The 24,019-nt window shown below is 45.5% G+C and overlaps 2 protein-coding genes across 4 annotated transcripts; one reads left to right on the forward strand and one right to left on the reverse strand.

Annotated features, from left to right (window-relative positions):
- Positions 1–166: 166 nt before the first annotated feature.
- Htra2 (HtrA serine peptidase 2) lies at positions 167–3,587 on the forward strand. Its single transcript, XM_076832721.1, has 8 exons — positions 167–773; positions 878–1,082; positions 1,170–1,364; positions 1,581–1,613; positions 1,815–1,920; positions 2,232–2,301; positions 3,039–3,134; positions 3,232–3,587. The coding sequence occupies exons 1-8, from the start codon at positions 268–270 to the stop codon at positions 3,395–3,397; spliced, it is 1,377 nt and encodes a 458-aa protein (XP_076688836.1). The 5' UTR covers positions 167–267; the 3' UTR covers positions 3,398–3,587.
- On the reverse strand, positions 3,543–24,004 carry Loxl3 (lysyl oxidase like 3). 3 transcript variants are annotated; one of them, XM_076832718.1, is made up of 14 exons: positions 23,930–24,004; positions 22,294–22,618; positions 20,498–20,661; positions 19,616–19,830; positions 7,038–7,257; positions 6,650–6,830; positions 6,358–6,512; positions 5,949–6,116; positions 5,652–5,814; positions 5,209–5,452; positions 4,993–5,108; positions 4,773–4,909; positions 4,558–4,669; positions 3,543–4,095 (listed from the first exon to the last, which is right to left on the reverse strand). In XM_076832718.1, exons 2-14 carry the CDS (start codon positions 22,604–22,606, stop codon positions 4,022–4,024), a joined length of 2,262 nt encoding a protein of 753 aa, XP_076688833.1. In that variant the 5' UTR covers positions 22,607–22,618; positions 23,930–24,004; the 3' UTR covers positions 3,543–4,021. The 3 variants fall into 3 exon arrangements, with proteins under 3 accessions (XP_076688833.1, XP_076688834.1, XP_076688835.1); XM_076832719.1 differs by lacking the exons at positions 7,038–7,257; positions 20,498–20,661; positions 22,294–22,618; positions 23,930–24,004 and having other exon boundaries at positions 19,616–19,955; XM_076832720.1 differs by lacking the exons at positions 6,650–6,830; positions 7,038–7,257; positions 20,498–20,661; positions 22,294–22,618; positions 23,930–24,004 and having other exon boundaries at positions 19,616–19,955.
- Positions 24,005–24,019: the final 15 nt, after the last annotated feature.

The raw sequence follows: 24,019 nt of genomic DNA on the forward strand, positions 1-24,019 counted from the left end.
CCAGAAGTCCGAGGCGCCCCGGAAGGGCTAGCGGTCCCAGCATGCCCCGCGGCCTCTTGGGCAGCCTAAGAACTAGCGTCCCATCGGGACCACAATTCCCGGCATTCGTGGAGCAGGGCGGAGTCGGCCTCCGGGAATCCTGGGTCCCGGCGTGCACTTCTGGAGGACTTCAGGTACCAGCGTGCCCCGCTTCCCGCTATCCGCCTGCTAGCGTCCGGGGCACCGCCTTTGAGTAGGGCGGGCGAGGAGGCAACCGAGGCGGAGCTGATGGCTGCACTGAGGGCGGGGCGGGGTGCCGGCTGGAGCCTCCGCGGATTGCGGGCTTTGGGGGGTATTCTCTGGGGTAAGGGACCCTTGTTGACCCCTGACCTCCGGGCCCTGCTGACGTCAGGCACTCCTGACCTCCAGGCCCGGGTGACTTATGGGACCTCCAGTCTCCGGGCCCGGTTGTCTGTGGGGGTCCCTGAGTCGCGGGCATATCTGACGTCTGGGACCCCGGACCCCCGGGCACGACTGACTGCTGAGACTCCAGATCCCCGGACCCAGGAGTCCTCGGGGACCCCTGGAACCCGCTCGCGCGTGTGGCTGGCGGTAGCGCTGGGCGCCGGGGGGGCTGTGCTGCTGCTGTTGTGGGGCGGGGGTCGGGGTCCTCCATCGGTCCTTGCTGCTGTCCCTGCTCCGCCACCCACCTCACCCCGGAGCCAGTACAATTTCATCGCGGACGTAGTGGAGAAGACGGCACCTGCCGTGGTCTATATCGAGATCCTGGACCGGTAATGGTGGGATAGAATTGGAGGCATCCTAGTCGCGGCCCGAGGGCGGGTGAACGGGAGGAATGGGAGCTTCCTCATCTCCGTGGTTCCCTTTCCTATTTCAGGCACCCTTTCTCTGGCCGTGAAGTCCCTATCTCGAACGGCTCAGGATTTGTGGTAGCTGCTGACGGGCTCATCGTTACCAATGCCCATGTGGTGGCCGATCGGCGCCGAGTCCGTGTGAGGCTGCCTAGTGGTGACACATATGAGGCCATGGTCACAGCTGTGGATCCTGTGGCAGACATTGCCACGCTGAGGATTCAGACCAAGGTGGGGTTGGAGTAAGTCACGTCTGGTTGGAGTTATTTGCTTACTCTCATCTCTAGATGACAGTCCCCCTGCCTCATTCTTCCTTAGGAGCCTCTCCCCACATTGCCCCTGGGACGGTCCGCTGATGTCCGGCAAGGGGAGTTTGTTGTTGCCATGGGAAGTCCGTTTGCACTGCAGAACACGATCACATCTGGCATTGTCAGCTCTGCTCAACGTCCAGCCAGAGACCTGGGACTCCCCCAAACCAATGTGGAATACATTCAAACTGATGCAGCTATTGATGTACGTCCTGATATGTGAGAAATGACAAATGGGATTGGTGGATGTGTAGTACAGGGGCCAACTTATGAGCCTATATTCAGAGGTTGGGCTGCAAAAAGGCAGCTACTCATTCGTGGGCTGGTAGAGAAGACAATTTGGAGAAAATGCCTATAACTTGGTTATGTCCCCAGGCTTAGAATCCCTATACCTCTTCCATATTTTCTTCTTGTCCTGCAGTTTGGAAACTCTGGAGGTCCCCTGGTTAACCTGGTGAGTGTGATCTTTCTTCTAAGAATTCCTGCCTCAGGACAGCGTAGAAATGGTGGTTTTTTTCTCTGACTTACAAATACAAGTTTCTGTGCAATCGCTGTTGCCTCTCTTCCAGTGTCCAATCATATCCCCTCAATAGTCTCTGCTACTCCTGTTCAGGTGTTCCCACCATTACTATCTATTTGGGTTGTGTCCCTGCAGGATGGGGAGGTGATTGGAGTGAATACCATGAAGGTCACAGCTGGAATCTCCTTTGCTATCCCTTCTGATCGCCTTAGAGAGTTTTTGCATCGTGGGGAAAAGAAAAGTGAGCTTGGCTTAGAGGGAAAGGGATACCTTTACAATGGTGGATGGGATATAGGGCAGGGGCATTCCTTGAGACTTACTGAAGGGGAATTCTTTTTTTATTTTTAATATTCTTTTTTTAGTTGTTGATAGACCTTTATTTTATTTATTTATACGTGGTGCTGAGGATCAAACTCAGTGCCTCACACATGCCAGGCAAGTGCTCTACCTCTGAGCCACAGCCCCAGCCCACTGGAGGGGAATTCTATTGGAAGGAGAGGGAGGGGAAGGAAGGATGTAGCTGAGTGGGACTTATTTGTTTCCCTTTCATAGACTCCTGGTTTGGAATCAGTGGGTGCCAGCGCCGCTATATTGGAGTGATGATGCTGACTCTTACTCCCAGGTATGAGCATTAGGAATAGTGACATGTAGGGCCACTTGGTTGAAGCTGTTTGCTTACTCCCATCTCCAGATGACAGGTCTCTTTTACCCATTCTCCCTTTGAAACTTCTCCCCTCACTACAGTGATGATCCTGTATTGAGCTTTGTTCTCACTTCTGTCTTCATTTAAGATGAGCTGCCTCTCACTGTCAAAAGAGTTATTCCCTCTTATCAACTTGACTTTTTGATACTACCTGTTACTACCTGTATCCCTGTTACTAGATAGATTCCATCCTGTTACTGTTGTGATTTAGTTTTTAATCCACTAATCTGGCACTTAATGGCCATTTTCCACCTGTCTCTAACAGCTTTCTAGATTTGACTTCTTTTACTTCCTACAGGAATACTTTGTTCCAGCCAACCTGATTTCCCACTCCTTTGTCTTTATTTATGTTTATGTTGTTCTTGTTTTATATAAATATCAGACCCATCCTTAGGCTCAGCCTGAGTTCTATTGCCCCCTTAAAGCTTTTCTTAGGATTCTAGAATGACATTAGTCCTATTGATTTAATTCTGTGTGTCATTTGGAATCAGTTCTCTTTTATGTACATATTGTACTTCCTAACTGCTAGAAGGCAAAAAGGGAACTGCCTTTGTATCTGTAGTACCTAGTGTGTGTCCTAGCCATGTATTTGTCAGTGAATCTTGAAGTGGGGAGAATGCTAGGTGTGACTGATAGGGTTATCTGTGTCCTTTCAGCATTCTTGCTGAACTACAGCTTCGAGAACCAAGCTTTCCTGATGTTCAACATGGTGTGCTCATCCATAAAGTCATCCTGGGTTCCCCTGCACACAGGTGAAGGAGAGACTGTTTTGTGAGGTGGGGTGGGAGAGGTGTGTAGGTGTCCTTGAAGTGGGATATCTACTCCATTTTTCTCTATCTTTCTTCACAGGGCTGGTCTACGACCCGGTGATGTGATCTTGGCCATTGGGGAGCAGCTGGTACAAAATGCTGAAGATGTTTATGAAGCTGTTCGAACCCAATCCCAGCTGGCAGTGAGGATCCGGCGGGGGCCAGAAACACTGACGTTATATGTGACTCCTGAGGTCACAGAATGACTGGATTAGCAAGAGTGTGAGGCTCTTGCTCGGATTTCCTCTTGGACTTCCTAGCCTGTATTCTGAGGGCACCTGGGCAGAGGATTTAACGAACCAGTGGGGGGCAGGTCCTTCCAATCACCAGCACCAATTCCTGGGCTCTGAAGAATCGCAAGAACACTTTTTATATAAAATAAAATTATACCTAGCACATGTTATAGTCAAAAATGGTGGGGGGAGGGCTGGATCTTTCTGCCCACCTAAAGGCTAGAGGTAAAGCTGTAGGCCCCCTAAAATTAGGGGAGCTATGGGAGCTGACCATCCTGACCTCCCTATTCAAGAAAATGAGCTGCTGACATCTATTCTGGGCAGTTAGTCAGGTGCTGCTCTTTGTGGTGTATTCTGCTCGGTGCTGGGCCTGGGAGCAGATATTCCCCATACTTGGCCACAAATACTGACAGCTGGCCTAAGAAGGGGGCAGTAATTTCTACTTGGCAGTTCCACATTCATAGTGCACAGGTGGATGAGTGCAGCAGGCCTGTTGACATCAGGCCTTCTGTGGTAAGCTCCTGAGGTAATGGCAGCCTCAGACCCCTGCCATTGGGGGCCAGTGGTGGTTTGCAGAAGAGGGTGGTGGCCCAGCCTTTAGATGATCTGGTTGCTAGTCTGGCCAGGGTAGCGCTCGAACCTCCTGTTGGCCTCTTCACCGAAGGCATCACCTGCAGAATAGACAGGCAGTGTGGGGGATCATCCTGCATGGGGGCAGGAAGATAGATCCATTGTGGGGAAAGGTTGGAAGAAGTGGAGAGACTGAGGTCTGGAAGTGTATGGGAGCTGGGCACAGTGGTGTAATGCCTATAATCCCAGTGGCTTGGGAGGCTGAGGCAGAATTGCAAGTTCAATGCCAGCCTCGGCAACTTAGCGAGACCCTAATTCAGAAATATATATATATATATATATATATATATATATATATATATATATATATATATATATTTTTTTTTTTTTTGGCTTAGTGGTTAAGTGCCACTGGGTTCAATCTCTGTTACCAAAAAAGCAAAAATGAAAATCAAAATGAAACAAATGCACAGGGGAGATGCAGAAACCACTTAGGGAAAAGCAAATGAAAGCCTTTCCTCCCTTCTCCCAATCCTCCTGGGATTGCTCTTCCCATCAAATACCAATGTGGCAGTTGTGCACCCAGATGCGATGTCCATCATATTTGCAGTTACATTTCATTGCATTGTTGGTGAAGTCACTCTCTGCTACTTCAAAATTTGGGTTGATGACCACCTGTGGGTTAAAAAGGCCACTTGACCCAGCTGCTATTCTCAAGTCCAAATGTGTTTGAAATACCCATCCCACCTGCCATCTGGAAGCCCCAGACTCCAGGTACCTGGAGAATGTAGTTTCCTGGCTTTACATCTGTGATGTCAATCCACTGACAGTCGATGTCATGCCTGTAGAGATCCCAGCAACCTACAGTGATGCCCTGCTCTCCAAAGTTGGCACACTCATACCTCTTGGAGACATCTGAAGGGATTGGCATATGTTAGTAAAAAAAAAAAAATGCTGTGCTTTGGTGGTGGTGAAGCATATTCTGATCCCCAACTCACCCTCCTGACACTCAGTGTCTTCTAGACAGAAACTAGCTTTGTGGCCCTCAGCCACCTTGGTGCCGTTGGGGGTCAGGATATCATAATGAGTGAAGATGTCCATACTGTGGTAATGCCTGTGGGGACAAGGGAACTCCTGTTTCTTTCCCTGACTCCATCAGGCTTGCCTCCTCCCTGTGACCTTGCCCTTCTACTTGTTACCCTCTGCCCTCTCACCCATGGCATTCATGCCACACCCAGGAGTGGCGCCCAGCCTTGGGCCTGAAGTCAGCTCGTCCCAGGTTGTGGATCTGGGAGGAGAATCTGAGCAAACGCCGATGGCCATAAGGCCAATTGGCTAAACGGGCAGAGCTGGCCAGGCAGTTCTCTTCTGCAGCACAGTACAACATGTGCAGGGGCCGGTCCTCGATGTAGGCTGTCTCTTGCACCAGAGCTGAATGCAGCAGCAAATCTGAGGCAGCTGCATGGGCAAGGAAGAAGAGGGATAGGAGTCACTGCTGAGGGGCAGGGACAGATGGGGGTGCTTCCATTCCCCTTAGTGTGAGACTGATTTTCCACGGGGAAGGAGTAACCCCTCTATATTATTGTCCCCTCTCTCCTTACAAAGGGTGGCCCAGAGTCTCCCTTCTTTTTCTTGTGACACCCTAACTTTCACTCACTCTCAGAACAGATGACTCCAGCAGTGAAGCGGGTCCCTGTCCTCTTGCAGGTGATGTGGGTGCTGTGACGGGCACATTGGTCCAGGGACAGCTCAGACCCTGTGCAACGTACTCCACTCATCACCACCTCCGTTATATTCCCCGAGTCCCAGTACCAGGTCTCCTGGGGACATATGTAGGTATTTCTGTGAGGCCTCAGGATCCAGCCTGTTGGCCAAGGGACTCATTTCCATAGTCCTTTGCCCAAAACAGGCTTTGGAGACAATAGCTTTGACTTCCCTTCTCCTTCCTACTTACCTGCAGGCCATGATTGGCGTAGCCCAGACCAAGTTGCCTACAGGCCACCATGGCCTCCAGTGTCCCCCAGTCATCCCCACAGATGAGGCCCCAGCGAAGGTGCCCAGGTCCCCCTACTTGCACCTCAACTCGTCCCTCATGTCGGCTGCGGCCCCCACTGAGTCGAATCTGTAGTGACAGAAGCACCAGGGGAAGCTTTGGGGGTGGGGTGGTGGGGTCTGTAGTAAGGTTGTGGCTAGAGTGAGCAAACGCCGATGGCCATAGCTAGCAGGTGGTGAGGGCGGAAGGAGCTGCAGGGTGGTAGGGCAATGGAACAATGGACTAGGGGCTATAAGGCTGTAGAACAGAGGTCAGGACTGGATAAAATGAGAGATGGGAGACCTGAACAAAGGTGGAAAGTATGACTGACCTTGGTCTCCACCCCAGTGTAGGGCAGATTGCATCGCACCCCAGCATCCTGGCTATGGGAACAGTCCTCAGCTGTGATATTCTTAAAGGGACACTTCCAGAGAGACGACTCCTGGCCAGAACATCGAACTTCACTCAAGTGGATGGCACCCATGCCTAGGGTGAGAAATAAAAGCTCAGGAGTTTGTAATTAGACCTTCATTGCCCAGGGAACTTTACCTTCCCAAGGAATATGCCCCCTGGGAATGTAAACCTCCTCCTTCCTTCTCCCTCCCATCTCCCTGCCCCCTCACCCTGCCCCATGCGGGCACCACTCAGAGCCTCTCGTGCACTGCCAAAGCCTAGCTCCCGACACACCACGCTGGCTGCCTGCAGATCCCACTTGCGGTCACACACTGTGCCCCATGTGCCAGCCTTCAGGACTTCCACCCGGCCCTCTCCAGGGTGGGCTCCACCTTTTAGACGCACACGTGCCTGTAGAGGGGAGAGATGTGCCCAACAGAGGTGAATGGAAACAGCCTGGACATGACTAAGTAGAATGTTTGGTGGGAGGGATGGGTGTTGTCAGGTCTGTGGCCCACCCCCTGGAAGGTTCCTCTCTGTTCTCAAAGGTCAGGGCTGTGCTTAATGGGAGGGGGTTTTCCACCTGGGCTGGGAAAGGTCAGTCACTGTCTCACACACCTCCCCCTGAGGCTTCGACTGTTGTTGCTTCTTCTGGCCACTGGACGCCGTGTAGAGAGGGCCTGGCACACAGCTCACCACCGCAGGGCCCCCCCCAGGGCACCTGGTGGTTTCATTGGCACGATAGAACTCCAGAGGACAGAGGGAGAGGTGGGCTTCCGTGCCCACGCACGCCACCCCATGCAGACCAAAGGAGTGTTGCTGCCTCTGGGCCAGCAGCCTGGGGGGACAGGAGTGAGGTGCAGTAGGGTAAAACAATGCTCCTGCCTCTGTGCCCCACAAACCTCTGCCCACTCCATTGCTCTCCCATCCCCCCAACCTCTCATGAACACATAGTCCCTCTTTTTCCCCTTTTGTGTTTCTCTTGAGAGAGACACAGGAATTGCCAAGAGTGTAGCTGAAAGTGCCTTGACCACCCAGACAGGAGGGTCCTTGGGGAACTTCTGCAGCAAAAGAACCCTAGGGAAAGGATAACCAGTCTTGACTTGCTTGACAGAAACCTTGTGGTTTCATGAAGGAGCCAGGAGCTTAGGCTGCTGTACAAATCAAGTGGGAAGCCAGAACTATACAGTCAGAAGCAATAGTCAGTGGGTAGTGGCCAACACCAACTAGATCCTGAATATCCAGAATGAGTAGAACTGCTTATCATGCTGAGACTGAAGTAACTGAGCAAGTCAGGATACAAAGGGTGAGGATATCTTGGATCTAAATGGCTTTCCAGAGGGGCTTCCAGGTCAGAAACTCTGTAAGGTAAAATATGGTGAGCAGTTACAGGAAGAACAGACCAGATGGTGGCCATAGGAAGAACTGGTGGCATACTATAGTGACCTGGCCATATCTACATTCATAGAAGCTCAATTCACAATAGCTAAGCTATAGAACCAACCTAGGTGCCCTTCAATCGGTAAATGGATAAAGAAAATGTGGTATATATACACAAAGGAGTATTACTCAGCTATAAAGAATGAAATTATGACATCTTCCAGTAAATGGATAGAATGGAGACTACCATGCTAAGTGAAATAAGCTAATGCCCCCAAAACCAAAGGCCAAATGTTCTCTCTGATATGTGGATGCTTACTCACAAATGGGGGTGGTGGGTGGAGGGAGGAGTGGAGGTTCACCGGATTGGACAGGAGAATGGGGGGATGGGAGGGAGGATGGGAATGGGAAAGACAATAGGATTAATCAGATATAACTTTTCTATATTCATATATGAATACATGACCAGTGTAACTCCATATCATGTATAACCACAAGAATGGAAAGTAATAATCCATGGATGTATGATATGTCAAAATACATTCTACTGACATGTATAACTGAAAACAACAAATACAAAAAGGAAGGACTGATGATGGCCTAAGCAGGAATGAAGACATATGAATGCAGGACAGACAAAGCTGGAGGGATTGCATGGTCAGAGAAGGAATGTAGATGGGAATAACAGTGACAAAGGTAGCCTAGGATCTGAGCTGAGCTGTAGAAGTCTTTAATGAGATGTCCATGCTTCTACAATTTCAACCCAATGGTGTCCCTTAGACATCTGAGCAGGAAAGTAGGACTAAATTAGAGATGGTAAAGCTTGGAAATAATACTGAAGAGAGATGCTTGAGGAGGGGAAGAAAGGGAGGCTTTGTGCAATGAGAGATTGCAGTGAGGTGTGGGGAGAATAGAAGTACCCTTAAAAGCCACACACCTGTAATGCCAGAGACTCTGGAGGTTAAGGTAGAAGGATCAAGAGCTCAAGGCCAGCCTTAGCAATGTAGTAAGACCCTACCTCAAAATAAAACAAATTAAAAGGGCTGGGGATGTGTGGATACAGCTCAGTGGTAGAACAAACATGGGTTCAATCCCCAATACTGCCAATTAAAAAAAGAGAGAGAGAGAGAAGTACCCTCTTTGCAGAACACCTGGGTAGAGCCCAGAGATAAAGGGAAGAAGATAGGTGGAATGGACCTGTGAGGCTGATCTGGTGATGAATTATTTCGGTAATCTGCCCTATCAATGTACGTGGAAGGAAGGAATATAATGACTTGAAGCCATTTGCTAGGAAGACAAAGGAAGAAGGAAACATTTCTAAAAAAAAATGGACAAAGGAAGCCTGGAAATTTTACAGAATATCTTTGGAAATTCTACAGAATATCTTTGGAAATTCAGGGGAAATGGATCCTGAAGATCAAAGAGATAAGGTACCACCCCAAAGTTCTGTTCTGCTGCAAATAAAAGTCAGAGAGGCCATCAAAGGAAAAAGTTTCTATTTTCTAAACTCTCTCTTTTCTGTTCTCTACAATGAACAAAATCAATGCAGCAGTGTGTGCTTTAATGTTGGGGTCAGGGAAGTGCAGACTATGGCCATGTGAGGCAAAGATGACCCTAAGCTAAGACAGGTACTGAAAGAACACCCTCAAGTTTTGAGCTACTTTGCAACCACTAGAGGGAGAAACTGGGGAATAAGGGATACCAGGAGTGACCTTGGAACTTGCTGAGGAAAGGAGGGGGACAGTGAAAGAGCTGAATTCTGTGTACCTCGATCACTGGTAAAGAAGTTGTCAGCAGGCAGGACTTAATTTTAACATTCAAACTGCCTTTTAGAAATCAGTCAGGAGGAAGGATTGGAAGTTTCCCATTTCCTTAACTTCTTAAGGGGCACAGGAGAGAGTCATGGAACTGGGAGTCTAATAGTGTGAGCAGGGCCAGAGAGGCAGGGACTGTGAATCTCACTCCATTCCTGAAAAGTTTCTCACTCCACTTCAGGTAAACGGGTGGTATTTTAGAAACCTAATTACATAAAGGTAGGATGGGAACACTGATCCCTTAGGCAAACTTAACTTCTTGGGAGAGAGGTAAGTACAGTGTCTGAAGGAGAAAAGTGCCAGTGTATCTACTAAAACTCACTGAAGGGGACAAACATGTGGAACAAAGTGCAAAAATCTTACGCAAGCTAAATTCCCCAGAGACTGATGTGGGACCAGTCTTACTTAACATTTCCATAAAGAATCTGGAAAGAGCTTTGTCATAGCTCCTGTTCCTCCACCTCTTGGTCAGCTCTTTCAGCTAAAGAGGCCTCTCTTGCATTCATCCCTGACCACAGCCTGATTCCTCCAACTTCATGATTCTATGCTCCTGCTCCTCTCCATCCATCCCCAAAGTTATTTACCTCTTGATTGGCCCCCTGCCCACTCGGGATTTGTGTTTGACTTTAGGCTTGATGATTGGTCTGCAAAAAGGAGAAAGATGTTGGTGGGAGTAGTGGTTAGATATGTGACCCAGGAGATGTAGAAGGTTATTTTCTATTTCTGGAAAGGACCTTTCATGCAGAGTGTGGGAAGGGACAAAGTAAAGCGTGGCTAGACTTCCCCATACACCACCAAACATATGACAATCAATGTGTGCACTTCGGGAACTCATGTCATTCTCTGGACTTAGTGATAGTGATGGGAAATCCAGTTTTAAAACTCATGCAGAGAAGAGGAGGTTTGAGGGAAGGTTGAGGGAGGAAAGAGAATGAGATTGCAGGAGAACTAAGGGAGGTGAAGAGTTGGGGAGAAGAAGCAGGAATCCAGATGGCTGAGGCTGCAATCCAAGCTATTTGGAGGAAATATAAAGATAAGGGACTTCTTAGTTATTTCTACATTATTTCCTCCTTTTGTTTCCTAAAATCAAATTTTGCCCATCCACATGCTTGCCTCCCCACCTTCCCCCAGGAATGGCCATTCTCTAGTCACATTCCTAATCCATCAGCTTGGGTTCTAGGATGGACGTGGATGGTCTGTCATCCATCCATCCACCTCCTGGCTCCTCAGGGGAGTGCAGGAGGTCCCGGGGCTTTTGCCCCATTACCTTCCAAGGGACTTGGAGCGTCGGGCCGAGGCTTTGGCCGCTCGCTTCCTCAACTTTCTGTGAGGATGAGACAATAGTAGTCAGGATCAGTGTAGAGAAAAATAGAAAAGGTCAGTGCCATCAGAACGAGGGACAAGATTTCTTTCCCAGCAGTCAGATGGGTTCCTAATGGCAGGATATTCTATCATCAGATACTCCCAAGGCTCTACTCTTCATAGCTATTTGGCCTCAAGCTCATGACCAGGTAGGGAGGAAGTAACAGACTGTGAGCTCAGGATGAACAGTGTCCCAACACCAGAACAGCATCCCAACTTATATAAGACAGATGGGAAAGGTGGACTCCTGGGTCCAGATGTTGATGGCAAACCTTGGGAAGGTATTAGGGTTGCCACACTGACCAGGCTAGGATAGAACTAGCCTGGGGAAGGCCTGGGGAAGCTGACTGCATCATTTTTTCCCTTGAGTACTCTCTCCAAGAAAGACTCTGGCATTGTCTGGGTCCCAGCTGCAAGATCATGATCAAGGACCAAGGCTGGATATCTGAGAACATTAAATTGGCTTTATTGGGAAGTGTACCCTTCCTCTTCAAGTTCCAATCCCATAGGCTTTGGTCATTCACAAATTGAGTTCATTTTCCAAACTTACTTCCAGGGAAATAAATATTTCAGAGTGATATTAATTGACTTATTTTATTCTCAGTTTTTTGTTTGTTTTTGACTGGGGATTGAATCTAGAGGCACTTGAGCACAGAGCTACATCTCCAGCCTTTTTTCATTTTGTGTTTTTTTTTATTAGGTGTAGATGGACACAACACAATGCCTTTTTTTTTTGAGAGAGAGAGAGAGAGAGAGAGAGAGAGAGAGAGAGAGAGAGAGAGAGAGAGAATTTTTTAATATTTATTTTTTAGTTTTTGGTGGACATAACATCTTTATTTTATTTTTATGTGGTGCTGAGGATTGAACCCAGCGCCCCGCGCATGCCAGGCGAGTGCGCTACTGCTTGAGCCACATCCCCAGCCCTCATTTTGTGTTTTGACATAGAATCTTGTTAAGTTGCTGAGGCTGGCCTCAAACTTGCCACCCTCCTGCCTCAGCCTCCTGAGATTGCAGGCGTGTGCCACTACATCCTGCTTTGAGGGGTTTCATTAGGTCTAATGTCATAACAGACAGAGCCCAGGTTTGTTTCTATCCCTCTTCTCCCTTTAAATTTGAAGACTTTAATTATGGTCTCTCTTTGTCTGGTCTAACTATATATAGATGAATGCAGATCTTGTCTGTCTGCTCTTTTAAGTTTATGTAATTCCCTGTCATCATCTTAGTTGTCCTTTCTTTGAATTTATTCCTGCTTTGCTATTTCTTTTGAGAAGTCATATTTTGTCATAGTGTACTGCTGAAGGTGCGCTAGGATTTTAATATATGCATTTTAAACAGGTTAGAAGGTGTTTGGCATTTCCTCCCCCAGCTTCTTTCTGAGTATCTACTTAGTTGGTCTCTTTGTCAAAACATCCAAAATGTCTACTATTCCTACCAAGGAGTATACAAGTCTCAGTTTCCTTTCTTGAGACATTACTGAGAGTTTAGAACCTTTCATCTTATAAATATATATGGTGTGAAACTTTTTCTCTTAATGTCTTTTTCTCAATATGTCTACTATGGGATGCTTTTGGCATTTTCTTTGACCAATGAACCCAAAGAGAACATCATGAGCTCCAGTGTAGTACTGAGAATTTAATATTATCTGAAAATTTAGACATACCTCATGGGCTAAGGATGTAATTCAGTGGTAGAGCATCTGCCTAGCATTTGAGGTCCTGGGTTTGATTCCCAGAACTGAAACAAAACAAACCAAAACCAAAACCATCTTTTCTAAGTTAAGAATCTTGTAAGGTAGTTCTGTGTGTGTGTGTGTGAGTAGTTCAAAATATTTCATCTTATCCATATTAAATTTCTATCTATTAAATGTTTTATAAATGATTTGGTGATTCTTTAGGATCTTTGTTCATATTTGTCTTGATATACATGTCTTCATTTATATATGTGCTTGTTTCTCACTATTATTGGTTTCTTTCTTCAACCATCAAACAAAAACCTGCCTCCATCTTTACAACTTCTTATTCCATCAAATTGTTTCTTTTCTAAGGCCATTCCCCACAGATGTTTCTGAATTCCATCTCTTACAATTATTTTCTTCTCACACACAACTTCTTCTCAACTAAATCCTTTTACATGGGCAAATCTCTACCACACACATACATAGACACCACACATGCACACAAATACACCCTTCATCCAATACCTCTCCACAGCAAAAAATTCCAGGTTTGTGACTCCAGAAGATCAGAGGAAATTTCAGTCCTCACCATTTCTATGTGCTCTTTCTCTACTCGTTCCTTAACCCACTCTCTCTTATTTTCCCTACCCACCATTCTGCAATCACTTTTACATTGTTAAATTCAGATGACATCTTTCAGCCTTCATTTTACAGACTTCGCCATCCATCTGATTCTCCTGTCTTTTCTCTTTCTTTGGATACCATAAAACTACAATAACCTGGTTTTATTCCTAATTCTACTTGCTCTTTCTTGGTCTTTGCAGGATTCTAGTTTATCTTGTCATTTAAATTTTCAGAGCTCTTGCCAGATGTGATGGTGTACATCTGTAATTCCAGCCACTCCAGAATCTGAGGCAGGAGGTTGTAAATTTGAGGCCAATCTGGGCAACTTAGGGAGACCCTGTCTCAAAATGAAAAATAAAAAAGGGGTGGGGAGCTGGGTATGATGACACACATCTGTGATCCCAGTGACTTGGGAGGCTGAGGCAGGAGGATCACAAGTTTGAGGCTAGCCTCAGCAACTTAGTAAGGCCCTAAGCAACTGAGCAAGACTCTACCTCAAAAAAAAAAAAAAAAAAAAAAAAAAAAAAAAAAAAGAAGATACAAAAAAGAAAAAGGGGATGTAGCTCAGTGGTAAAACTCCCAGGTTCAATCCTAGTATTGCAAACAAAATAACACACACACACATACACACACACAAAATTAAAAAAAAACAATAACAAAAACAAAAGCAAAACAAAACAAAAAACCCTTTGGTAGGTATTCTTCTCACTCCATACTTGTTTCTCAATTTTACATTGTTAAATTTAGATGACATATTTCTCACTCCATACCTATATGGTCTCATTCATATCATACCTTATATATTCCACTGCCTTCTTCTTGTTTCTGCTTAGATAGCCTTTTTTTTTTTTTTTGTACTGGGGATTGAACTCAGGGACACTCGACCACTGAGCCACAACCCCAGCACTATTTTGTATACTATTTAGAGACAGGATCTCACTGAGTTGCTTAGTGCCTCACTTTTGCTGAGCTGGCTTTGGACTCTGTGATTCTCTTGCTTCAGCCTCCTAAACCACTGGAATTACAGGCTTGTACCACTGTGCCCAGCTCTGATTAGATATATTGAAGTCATTGAAAAATATAATGTAGATCCAAAAACAAACAAGCAAACCAAAAAACCCTCTTAGCAAAAGTCACTCCAGAAACCTAGGAGTCAACCTTGACTTCTTTCCTTGGCTCCTAAGTCAATCAATAACTCAGTCTTGTCAATTTTACTTCCAATCCATTAACTCTTACTTTTCTCCAAACTACTTTCAGAAATGCAATCAAAATGATGGTCTGGAGTCACAAACCTGATCATGTCATCTCACAGCCCTCTTCATTAGAACACATTTTAATGGCTTCCCATTACTGTTATTATAAAGTCCTGAATACTTTACATGGCCTATAACGTCTTCTGTGAGCTGGTGTGTATTACCTCTCTCATCATTCATTCACCTTTATATTCTCAGCACCTTGGGCAGTGCTTGGCAAAGAGTAGCAGTTCAATAAATATCTATCAAACTGAAATGAGCTAAAGAATGACTTCTTAAACAGCACTGAAGCTCTTAGAGCCTCAATTTCATTACATGTACAAAAGCAGTAAATAGTTCAATTATCTGAACATTCTTCTCTTCTAAAATTCTAAAACTTGCACATGCTGTAGGGTAGAACTACTCCAGCAAGTTTGAAAATGATACATATATTAGGTTATGATCTCTTTGACTTCCACTAAAAGCCAGCAAATCAATTTTTTTCCCTTGAAGGAGGGCAAGTTTGTCCACACTGTCTTGGCTATCTTTCATTATTGTATTACCTCTAAGGATGCTCCCTCTGCCTGATAAGACCTGTGAAAGAAGATCTATGACCCATCATCATCACAGAGTCTCCCAGAACTTTTGTAATCTCTTTCCCCACTAACAATGACTCTGTGCTTTAGCATATCTCCTTCCCCAGCCTTCGGATCCCAGATTCATTATGAGATTCCAAATGTATAGCAAATATTCCTGCTCTGTGAAAACCACTTCAGGCTATACATATCTGGGGCAATTACAGGTTCTCTAGGGCTTCCCAGGCATGGTCCATCTCTAAAGCTATTTCTATTAACCTGAAGCCAGGAGACATCTGATTCTCTCAGGCAGTTTCAGAATCATCTTAGGTGTCTCTTCTCTAATTTTCTATATCCTATTAATCTTCTTACATCTATTCATTTCCCTCTAACTTAGCTGTCGTTCTCCTAATAAGTTTCATTTTTTTTACAACAAACTTCTAACTAGTTTGCTGCATCTAGACCTTCCTCTCTCCACTCATTACTATCATGCAAACCTTCAAAAGCATTGACTTTTTTTTTTATCACTTCCTATCCCAAATACCTTGTTAACCTTTTTTTCTACAAGGCAATGGTCAAACCTTCAAATCTGGCACTAAAAATTCCATTTTATGGTCTCATTCTATTCATTCTGTCTCTCTTTCATTATTTCTCAGCAAAACCCTATTCTCATTTCCTATCTTCTAAGTATATCTTTTTCATTATCATCTCTGACCCAGTCAACAATGACTTTCATGTTTCAAAATCAAATGTTCATTTCTTTTTTTTTTTTAAAGAGAGAGTGAGAGAGAGGGAGAGAGAGAGAGATTTTTTAATATTTATTTTTTAGTATTTGGCAGACACAACATCTTTGTTTGTATGTGGTGCTGAGGATTGAACCCGGGCCGCACACATGCCAGGTGAGCACGCTACCACTTGAGCCACATCCCCAGCCCTCAAATGTTCATTTCTTAGTCCTCATGTTTTTAGATCTCTCAGTGGCACTGATACAGTCACTCTCTCCTTGAAGCTTCTTTTCTGGCTTCCAGGTTACCATGCTCTTCTGGTAGTGTTTCTACCTACCTTATGTCATTATTTCCATTTCATCTTATCTTCCTGGCCTCTTAATACTGAAGCTTCCTGAGGTTCAGTCCTTGGATTTTTTTCCCCACCCTCTTAATTAGTCCTTGGATTTTTTTCCCCACCCTTTTAATTTATACTCACTCTCTTGGTGATGTTGCCCAGTTTTTAGACTTTGTATTCCTATTATTTCTCCCAGTACTGAGTATTGAACCCAGGGTTTCATATATACTAGGGAAATGCTCTACAACTGAGCTACACCCTCATCCCAGGCCTTTACCTTTATTTAACTGAACTCTGGAGTCACATATCCAGTTGCCTTCTTCAACATTACTATCTTAACATCTTAAAGAACCTCACATTTAAAAGGTCCAAAACCAAGTTTCTAATTTCCATGCCTCTCTCTATCTCCAAGAAAACATGTCTCACCCACTGTTTTCCTTAACAGAGAAGGCTAATACTATACTTAGCTGAGGCCAAAACCTATGGAATGATACTTAACTTCTCTTACTCTCACAGGATGCTGATTTCATCAGCAAGTCCTGCCAACCCTGCAACTACACACAAATTGGATCATTTTCCACGATGTCCATTGGTCACCATCACCTTTTACTTTGTCTAATAACCTCTACTAGTTACCCTGTCTTTTTGTGCCTAATGCCTCCCTAGCATCTACTAATAAAGCAGTCAATGGAAGAGGTTAAAAACAGAGTTCAGATATCACACCTCTGTTCAAACCCTACTTTTACTTTGTTCCTTATCTTACAGAGTAAAAGCCAATGTCCCAAATAGCCCCACTTATCACCTTTGTTCACAGCTCCAGCCACAATGGCACCCTGGAGAATAATAATGCCTTTTCTCCTGCCCACTACACTAACACAGTCCTCAGAATCTTTTTATTTATGATCTCTTTTTCTGTAAATGCTTATATATATATATCTGCCTAACTTATGTCCTTAACTCCTTTAAATGATTTTACTTTTTATTTTGAGACAGGGTCTCACTAAATTGCTGAGGGTTTCTGGCCAAATTGCTAAGGCTGACCTTGAACTTGCAATCTTTCTGCTCCAGCCTCCCCAGTTGCTGGGATTGCAAGCATGTGCAGCCATGCCTAGCTCTGACCTCTCTATTAAAACTGCAGTCCCAATTCTACTTCTTCATTCCCTTTCCTGCTTTATTTTTATTTATTTATTGTACTCATTACCATCCTTACACTTTATGATTTTACTTGTTTTCTGATTCTCCCTTAGTCCATGAAATCAGAGATTTTTGTGTTTTGTTCACTGTTGAATCCCTAATGTCTACAACAACACTTGGCACATGTAGGGTCTCAATAAATAAACGTTGAATGAATGAATCTTTAAGACTTTGTTCATGCTATTCACTTCACTTGGAATGACTGCTATTTAAGTCCTACTGTTCTTTCAGAACCTGATGTTTGAATTAGGAAAGGTAAAGAACAAGCACAGAGAATGAAATATAGCCTCAAATGGATGATAGTAAAGAAATACAGCACATAGCTGTTTTAAAATGGTTTCATTCTCCAGACCAGATAAAGCATATTTCCCAGAGCTGATGGAACTTGCAGATGTGTCTCACTGCCAAGTCAAGGAAAATTTAAGGAATATGGAAAAGATGGGAAATTAGATAATATATTGAGATTAGATAATATATTGTTAAAAATAAACAAAAGGAAAAATCTACAGATACATAACACTCAAGAATAACTTAGTAAATAGAAAGTTTGTGAGCATTTAGGAAAAAAGATCCTTATAGATCTAAAAGGATTTTAATAAAAATATATTCAAACTATTATTATTTCCTTCAGTGACAGAATTAGTAAATTTGAAGGCTGGAGTTGGCTGTGAACATGGTGTATCTGGATTTTAGCAAAGACCAACAAAACCTTCCATTATTTCATTTTAGATAGGATGGCAAAATGTAGGTTACATCATTGTAATGTTCTGTGTTTCTTCACAAATCTTCACAACTAATTGTTAGAGACTTGGTATAAATCTAGAGGAAATTTTTGCAAGAATTAGGCTTTATTTATTTGGTATTGGGGATTGAACCCAGAGGTACTTTACCACTGAGCCAATTACATACCCAACCCTTTTTATATTTTATTTTGATACAGGGTCTTGCTAAGTTGCTTAGGGCTTGGCTAAATTGCTGAGGCTGGCCTTCAACTTGTGATCTTCCTGTCTTAGCCTCCTGAGTAGCTGGGATTACAGGCATGTGCCACCACATTCAGCAAGAATTAAACTTTAGTTTTAAACATTTCAGAAATGGTTTTTATGGTCATCTTGAGGAAGCCAGAAGGCATAGCTATCATGTCTGTCCACCAGAGAAGGCTGGCAGGGGTGACAGAGGGGAAATCATGTCAAAACTCTAGATTATATCACAGGAGCAGCATGAGATGGCTTTTAAATGACATATCAACCCCTTCACCCCACCAAAAAAAGCAACTCAGGGGCTGGGGCTTTAGCTCAGTGGTAGAGCACTTGACTTGCACATGTGAGGTACTGGGTTCCATCCTCAGCACCACATAAAAATAAATAAAGATATTGTACCACCTACAATTAAAAAATATTTTAAAAAACCTCAATAGGGTAAACTCAACATATATTCAGGTTCAAAAAGGCCTCTCTATCAGTATTAAAGATAAGCAAAGATCTGAATCGGTTTTAGGTGATTACAAGTTTCATGTAAGCAGTAGGATGCTATCTCAACAGAAAAGCAATACAAATTTGAGGTATGCTTTAATCAAAGATGAATAGATGAACATTTCTATTGTGCCTTGCCCTATCAGACCACATCTGAAGTAGTGTACTCAGTGGAAAATCATCTAAATGTCAAGAGACCTTTTAGCAAAACTGACCAAGAGCTGAAGAAAATAAGCATTTTGAGCCTGCGAAATAGATTATAGACAGACAGTGGAAAGATTTCCAAATACATGTATGACTCCCAAAATCCGTTTCTCAAAATGACCACTTTAGATGCTCCAAGGAAGGGAGACCTTGTAAGCACAGAACCGCTACCAGGGTGACTCGGTACCCTGGAAACTAGGTGGAGAGGGTCGGGCGCCTGGGCGTCCAGTCCGCGCCGGACACACCGAGGCGCAGCCCGGAGTGGCGGGCCGCGCCCTCACTGAACTCGGAAATCGCGAGGCTCCGCGCGCTCCGAGGCCCAGAGAATCTGCCCGTCGACCGCTGACGTCACCCCAGCAGCCACTCAGCAGTCCCCTGGCTCCGACGCGCGCAAGCGGGAACTTCACAGTCCCCATTTCAGATCTCCCTTGGGGACCCCTTCATGGTCCCACACGGTCTCTTAGCAACAGTTTCCTAGTTTCTTCATTATTCCAGACCCCCGTGTCCCCCCAAAGCTTCAGACCCTTTCAGAGGTCGCTGAACACCATTCCTCAAGGAACATGACCCAGCCTCGGTTCGCTCCACCCATCTCCCGCGCCCCTCACCTGTAGAACGCTGTGTTGACCCGTTTTTCTCCAGGGAAGCCCAACATCCCGCAGACCACGTGGCTGTTGTGGGCGCTCCATCCTTTGTCACACACTTGAGACCAGCCATCTGGAAGCCTGACTTCAACCAGGCCTTCAGTCACAGGCAGGGGTCGTCTGCCCCACCCAACAGCTGGTCGAAGTCGCACTTCCTCTACTTGTAGGTGATGTTCTACCTGGCAATGGAACCACAAAAAGGGGAGGGAATCCCAGTATCATCTCTCATATATCCTGCCAACTTTAAGGAACCCCAATTCAGTGTGCTTGCTGTAAACTCAGGGGTGGGATGGGACTGCAGCAGGTTAAGAAGTATGTCATGCCTGCTGTCAGTCTGAGGTTTATGGACTCTTCTGCAACCACAAGAGTGCAGGGACATGCTGTGCACTGAGAAATGGCCAAAGCTGCCAGGAAACACTGAGGAAGGAAGACTTAGGTCTGCCTTCATGGAGCAGGAGTGGGCACTCCATAAAGGAAATGGCTTTGAAGGAGTAGAAAATAAGAAGGGAGATGTTCCAGGAGAGCAGAAACATCTAATGAGAGGGAGAGCACAGGATGCCTCTTTGGGGTGTCCTGGGATGAGTTGGAGAAGCTCATGCCAGTTTAGTACCTTGAATGCTAATGCTAATAAAAAACAGTGGATTATACAGCTCCTAGAAGCTCTATCATTTGTTCACTACCTCCAAGCCTCCCACCAATTCAAATCACCTCATGGGGGTGGCCTATGGGACCCTCTACCTTTAATCTTTAATACCTTCTCTAACTACGTAAGACCATCCTACAGTCCCTGCTGTCTGGCCATCCTGATAGGTGCATATATGTGTGTGTGTGGTGTGTACTGCAGACCTCAATGACATTGGAATCTGAGAATCCAGGTAGGCGCTGGTCCTTGCAGATGACTCCGGCATCCTCATCATGGGTACAATCACTGTTTCCCCAACCCCGGGAGGCACATTCAGTCACACTCTGCTCAGTTCCACTGCAGCTCAGGTTGTCCAGCCAGATGCGGCCTATGGAAGGGGTGGGGGATGAGGGTAGAGAGAAGTTTGGGAAAGAAGGATGGAGTAAGGGGGATACTGGGAAGAGTGAACATCAGGGCCTTACACCTGGCCATCTGGCCATGAGAAGGAACAAGGGACCATGGTGGGGAAAAGTAAAGGACATAAGATTGATGGAAGATTGGTAGTGATCTGAGAATACTCAATAATTTAACAAGGTGAATAAAAAACTAAGAACCAACACTGAAGTTCTGATCAGTTCTTACCCATTCAATGATAGTTATAATTAATCAAGTACATACTGTGTGCCAGGTGCTCTACCATGTGTGTATATATAATTAACCATTCTTAGGAACAGAGCTGCCAGAAGACCATTTTATATGAATAGACTGGGTTCAGAGAAATTAAGTGACTTGCTTAAACCACATTGCCAATGAATGGGGCTTAGGAGTTTGGCCTGTCCATGACATCTGGAAATCTAAGATCCTTTCTCCTCATCCTCGTATTCTCCTATGTGCTTGTCCTGTCTATTTTGCCACATAGTCTCTTGTTCTTTTCTCTGTCTGGACCATATTGAATTCTTATAGATGTCCTCTCAGAATTGGGCAGAACCTAAAGGTTGTCTGTTCCTGCCAAGATGCAGGGACCCCCCCTCATTTACACCCTGATAGAACTTACTCAGTTTCTGCTGGGATACCTTTCTCCTTCCCAACAGACTGTGTGTGTAACCATCAAAAAAGTTCTTGTGATTCTTTTTCGTTCTTTTTCTTTTTTTTTCCTTGTGACTCTTTATAACTTTCCTGAACCATGTCTGATTCAGTCTTTTCAGTCCCTCAGCCACATGACTGTCCTTTCCATATTTGTAGACAACTATCATGTAATTGCTATTCAAGACCTTTTCTTTTTATACCAAACCACCTCTGGTTTCTTAAGCTACTCCCCCTGAAACTAGACTTCTGAATCTTTCACATCTAGGCAGCTCTTCCCTGAAAATATTTCCATTTTCTACTGTTCCTCTTAAAATGTGACGTCTGCATGGGACACCTTATTCCAAAGCTGGTCTAGCTAGTGGGAACTGGTGGATCAGTTGCAGGCTACACTCGCTTCTGTCCATCATTTCCACTATGGGTTCATATGTGAAGCACCTCTGGACCTCAATGAGAATTTCTCTTAAGCCTACCCCCTCAACCTCTATATGCCAGTTCTAGTTTGATTCTGTTAGCTGCAGTATCTGTGTTTCTTTCTGACATTGGAACATCTATACATCATTTACTAGCTCTCATCTTCCCTTGAAACCAACTTTACTTTAATCATTACAAGACTCACCTGTATCTGGGCTGTCCTTGTGCATGTTTTTTTTTTTTTTTTTTTAACAATTATCTTTTTGCAGCAGAAAGAAACTTAGAAATCATCTAGTCATTGTGCACATGGTGCACGTGAGGCTCATAGAAAGCAGCGACTAGCCTGAGGTCACAGTTCTGGAAGTAACTATGTTGGCTAGTTTGTCCCCTGTGGGTTTACTTGAAGCTGGCTGTTCTTGATGCTGTATGCCCTAGTGGCTGTGCTATTCTGGCATTCTCTCTCCCTGCACTTAGTCCACACTCAGGTATTACCTAGACTATGTCCGGAGTATTACTGACCTACCTGTTCCAGGGCCATATTTGGCACTGTGGGTCCAGCCTGTGGCCTCTGTGAAGCCCAACTCACGGCAGAGGACATGGGCAGCCTGCAGTGTGAAGTCATCATCACAGATGGTGCCCCATTCACCAGCTCGCTGTATCTCCACTCGGCCCTCATAGGGTTTCCTGGGGAAGCCAGCCAGCCGGAACCGCAGTCCCTGGCTTCCCGCCTTCTTCTCAGGGCCCGTGGAAGGGGACGGAGACCCCAAGCACAAGCTGCACATGAAGTACAGCAGCAGGCCCCATGGGCTCCACAGCCAGATGCTGACAGGTCGCATGGCAGGAAACGCCTGGACACCCCAGAGAGAGTGTGTAAAGCCCAGAGTCAGAGAAAGGAGGGAGGAGTTGTGGGGAAGGAGATTCCCTTAATGACTGAGAGATAGAAACACACTCTAAATGAAGGCAGAGACACAAAGTCAAAGAGGGACACAGACTGGGGTGTGGGAAGGTGTTCTCTTTCCCTTTTGGAAATAATAAAACTCATAATAAGTAGTTACAACCTACATGTCCTTCCCTAGTTTGCCATCATCTTCATTTATCCCCATTCACCAGTCTTAGAGACCAAGGATCAGAAGACAGAGGTTTGAAACCAAGAGTCAGAGAATGGTCAAGATAAAGAGAGACTGAGAAAAGACACAGAGAGGAAGACCAGGACAGGATGTGAGAGGAAGGGAGACTGTGGGAATGAAGGGGGCAACACAGAAAGAGACAGTGGAGAGAGACATGCTGAAGATAGATGGAAAGTGACAGGGAAAAGAATCATGCACACAGTAATGAGGAGTGAGGGAGAGAGACAGAAGACATGTGAGGAGAGGAATTGACAAGATCCAAGGAGCAGGCAGAGTAGGGATGACCCCGATTAGCCAAACAAATGACAGACAGCTATACAGGTTGTGGAGAGAGACAGGCAAAGGGAGACTGGGAGACCCTCAGAACCCTTGAGTGGGAGTCCTATCTGGGCAGATTCCTATCTGCAAATTTTTGTCTCTTTCCCAGGCAGGGAGGGCAGGCTCAAAGGGCGCAAAGGGCTTGTGGAGAAACCGCTGCATTCCCTTCTCAGCACACAGACTTTCAGATGCCCTGCAGGGTCAAGGAGCCCAGTAACGCTAGGCCTCATGCTGGGCAGGGGATGGGGTGGGGTAGTCCAAGCCTTCTGCTCACACCAGTGTGGCTGTCACCGGGCAACCGGGCAACCGGGAGGCCAGGGTGCGCTCTCCGCTCTTTGCCCAAGGCCTTCTCTGTCCCGGGCTGAGAACAACCTCTCCACAGAGAGGGGGCTCCCTGAACATGCTTTCCCCAAACCAGACAAACAGCTCAACAAGACAGCTTTGTTTTGGGAACTTTTGGCTTTGGGGCTCAGGGGTAGGGCCTCACAGAGGAGCCCCCTGCCTCCCAGCTGCCCTTCATGAAACACCCTGCAGCCCCCACCCTCGATATTTGTTCTTTTCCCCACTCTTCTTGTGTCTCATTCCCCTTTGACAATAATAAAACTCTCAGTTGGTTGGTTTCCCCGACTCCATCCCACACCACCCTTTTTCCTTGGTCCCTCCACATCCTCTACATCCCAAATTCCCCTTTCTCAGGCAGCTTGCCTCTCCTACCTTTGGCTGGACAGGGCCCTAGGGACTGGGAGAAGAGTCCTGGTCCTGGAGATTAGTGCTAGGACTTCCAAAAAAAAAAAAAAAAGTGCT

This window comes from Callospermophilus lateralis, chromosome 14 (assembly GCF_048772815.1).
Source record: "Callospermophilus lateralis isolate mCalLat2 chromosome 14, mCalLat2.hap1, whole genome shotgun sequence".
In the NCBI taxonomy this organism is placed as follows: Eukaryota; Metazoa; Chordata; class Mammalia; order Rodentia; family Sciuridae; genus Callospermophilus; species Callospermophilus lateralis.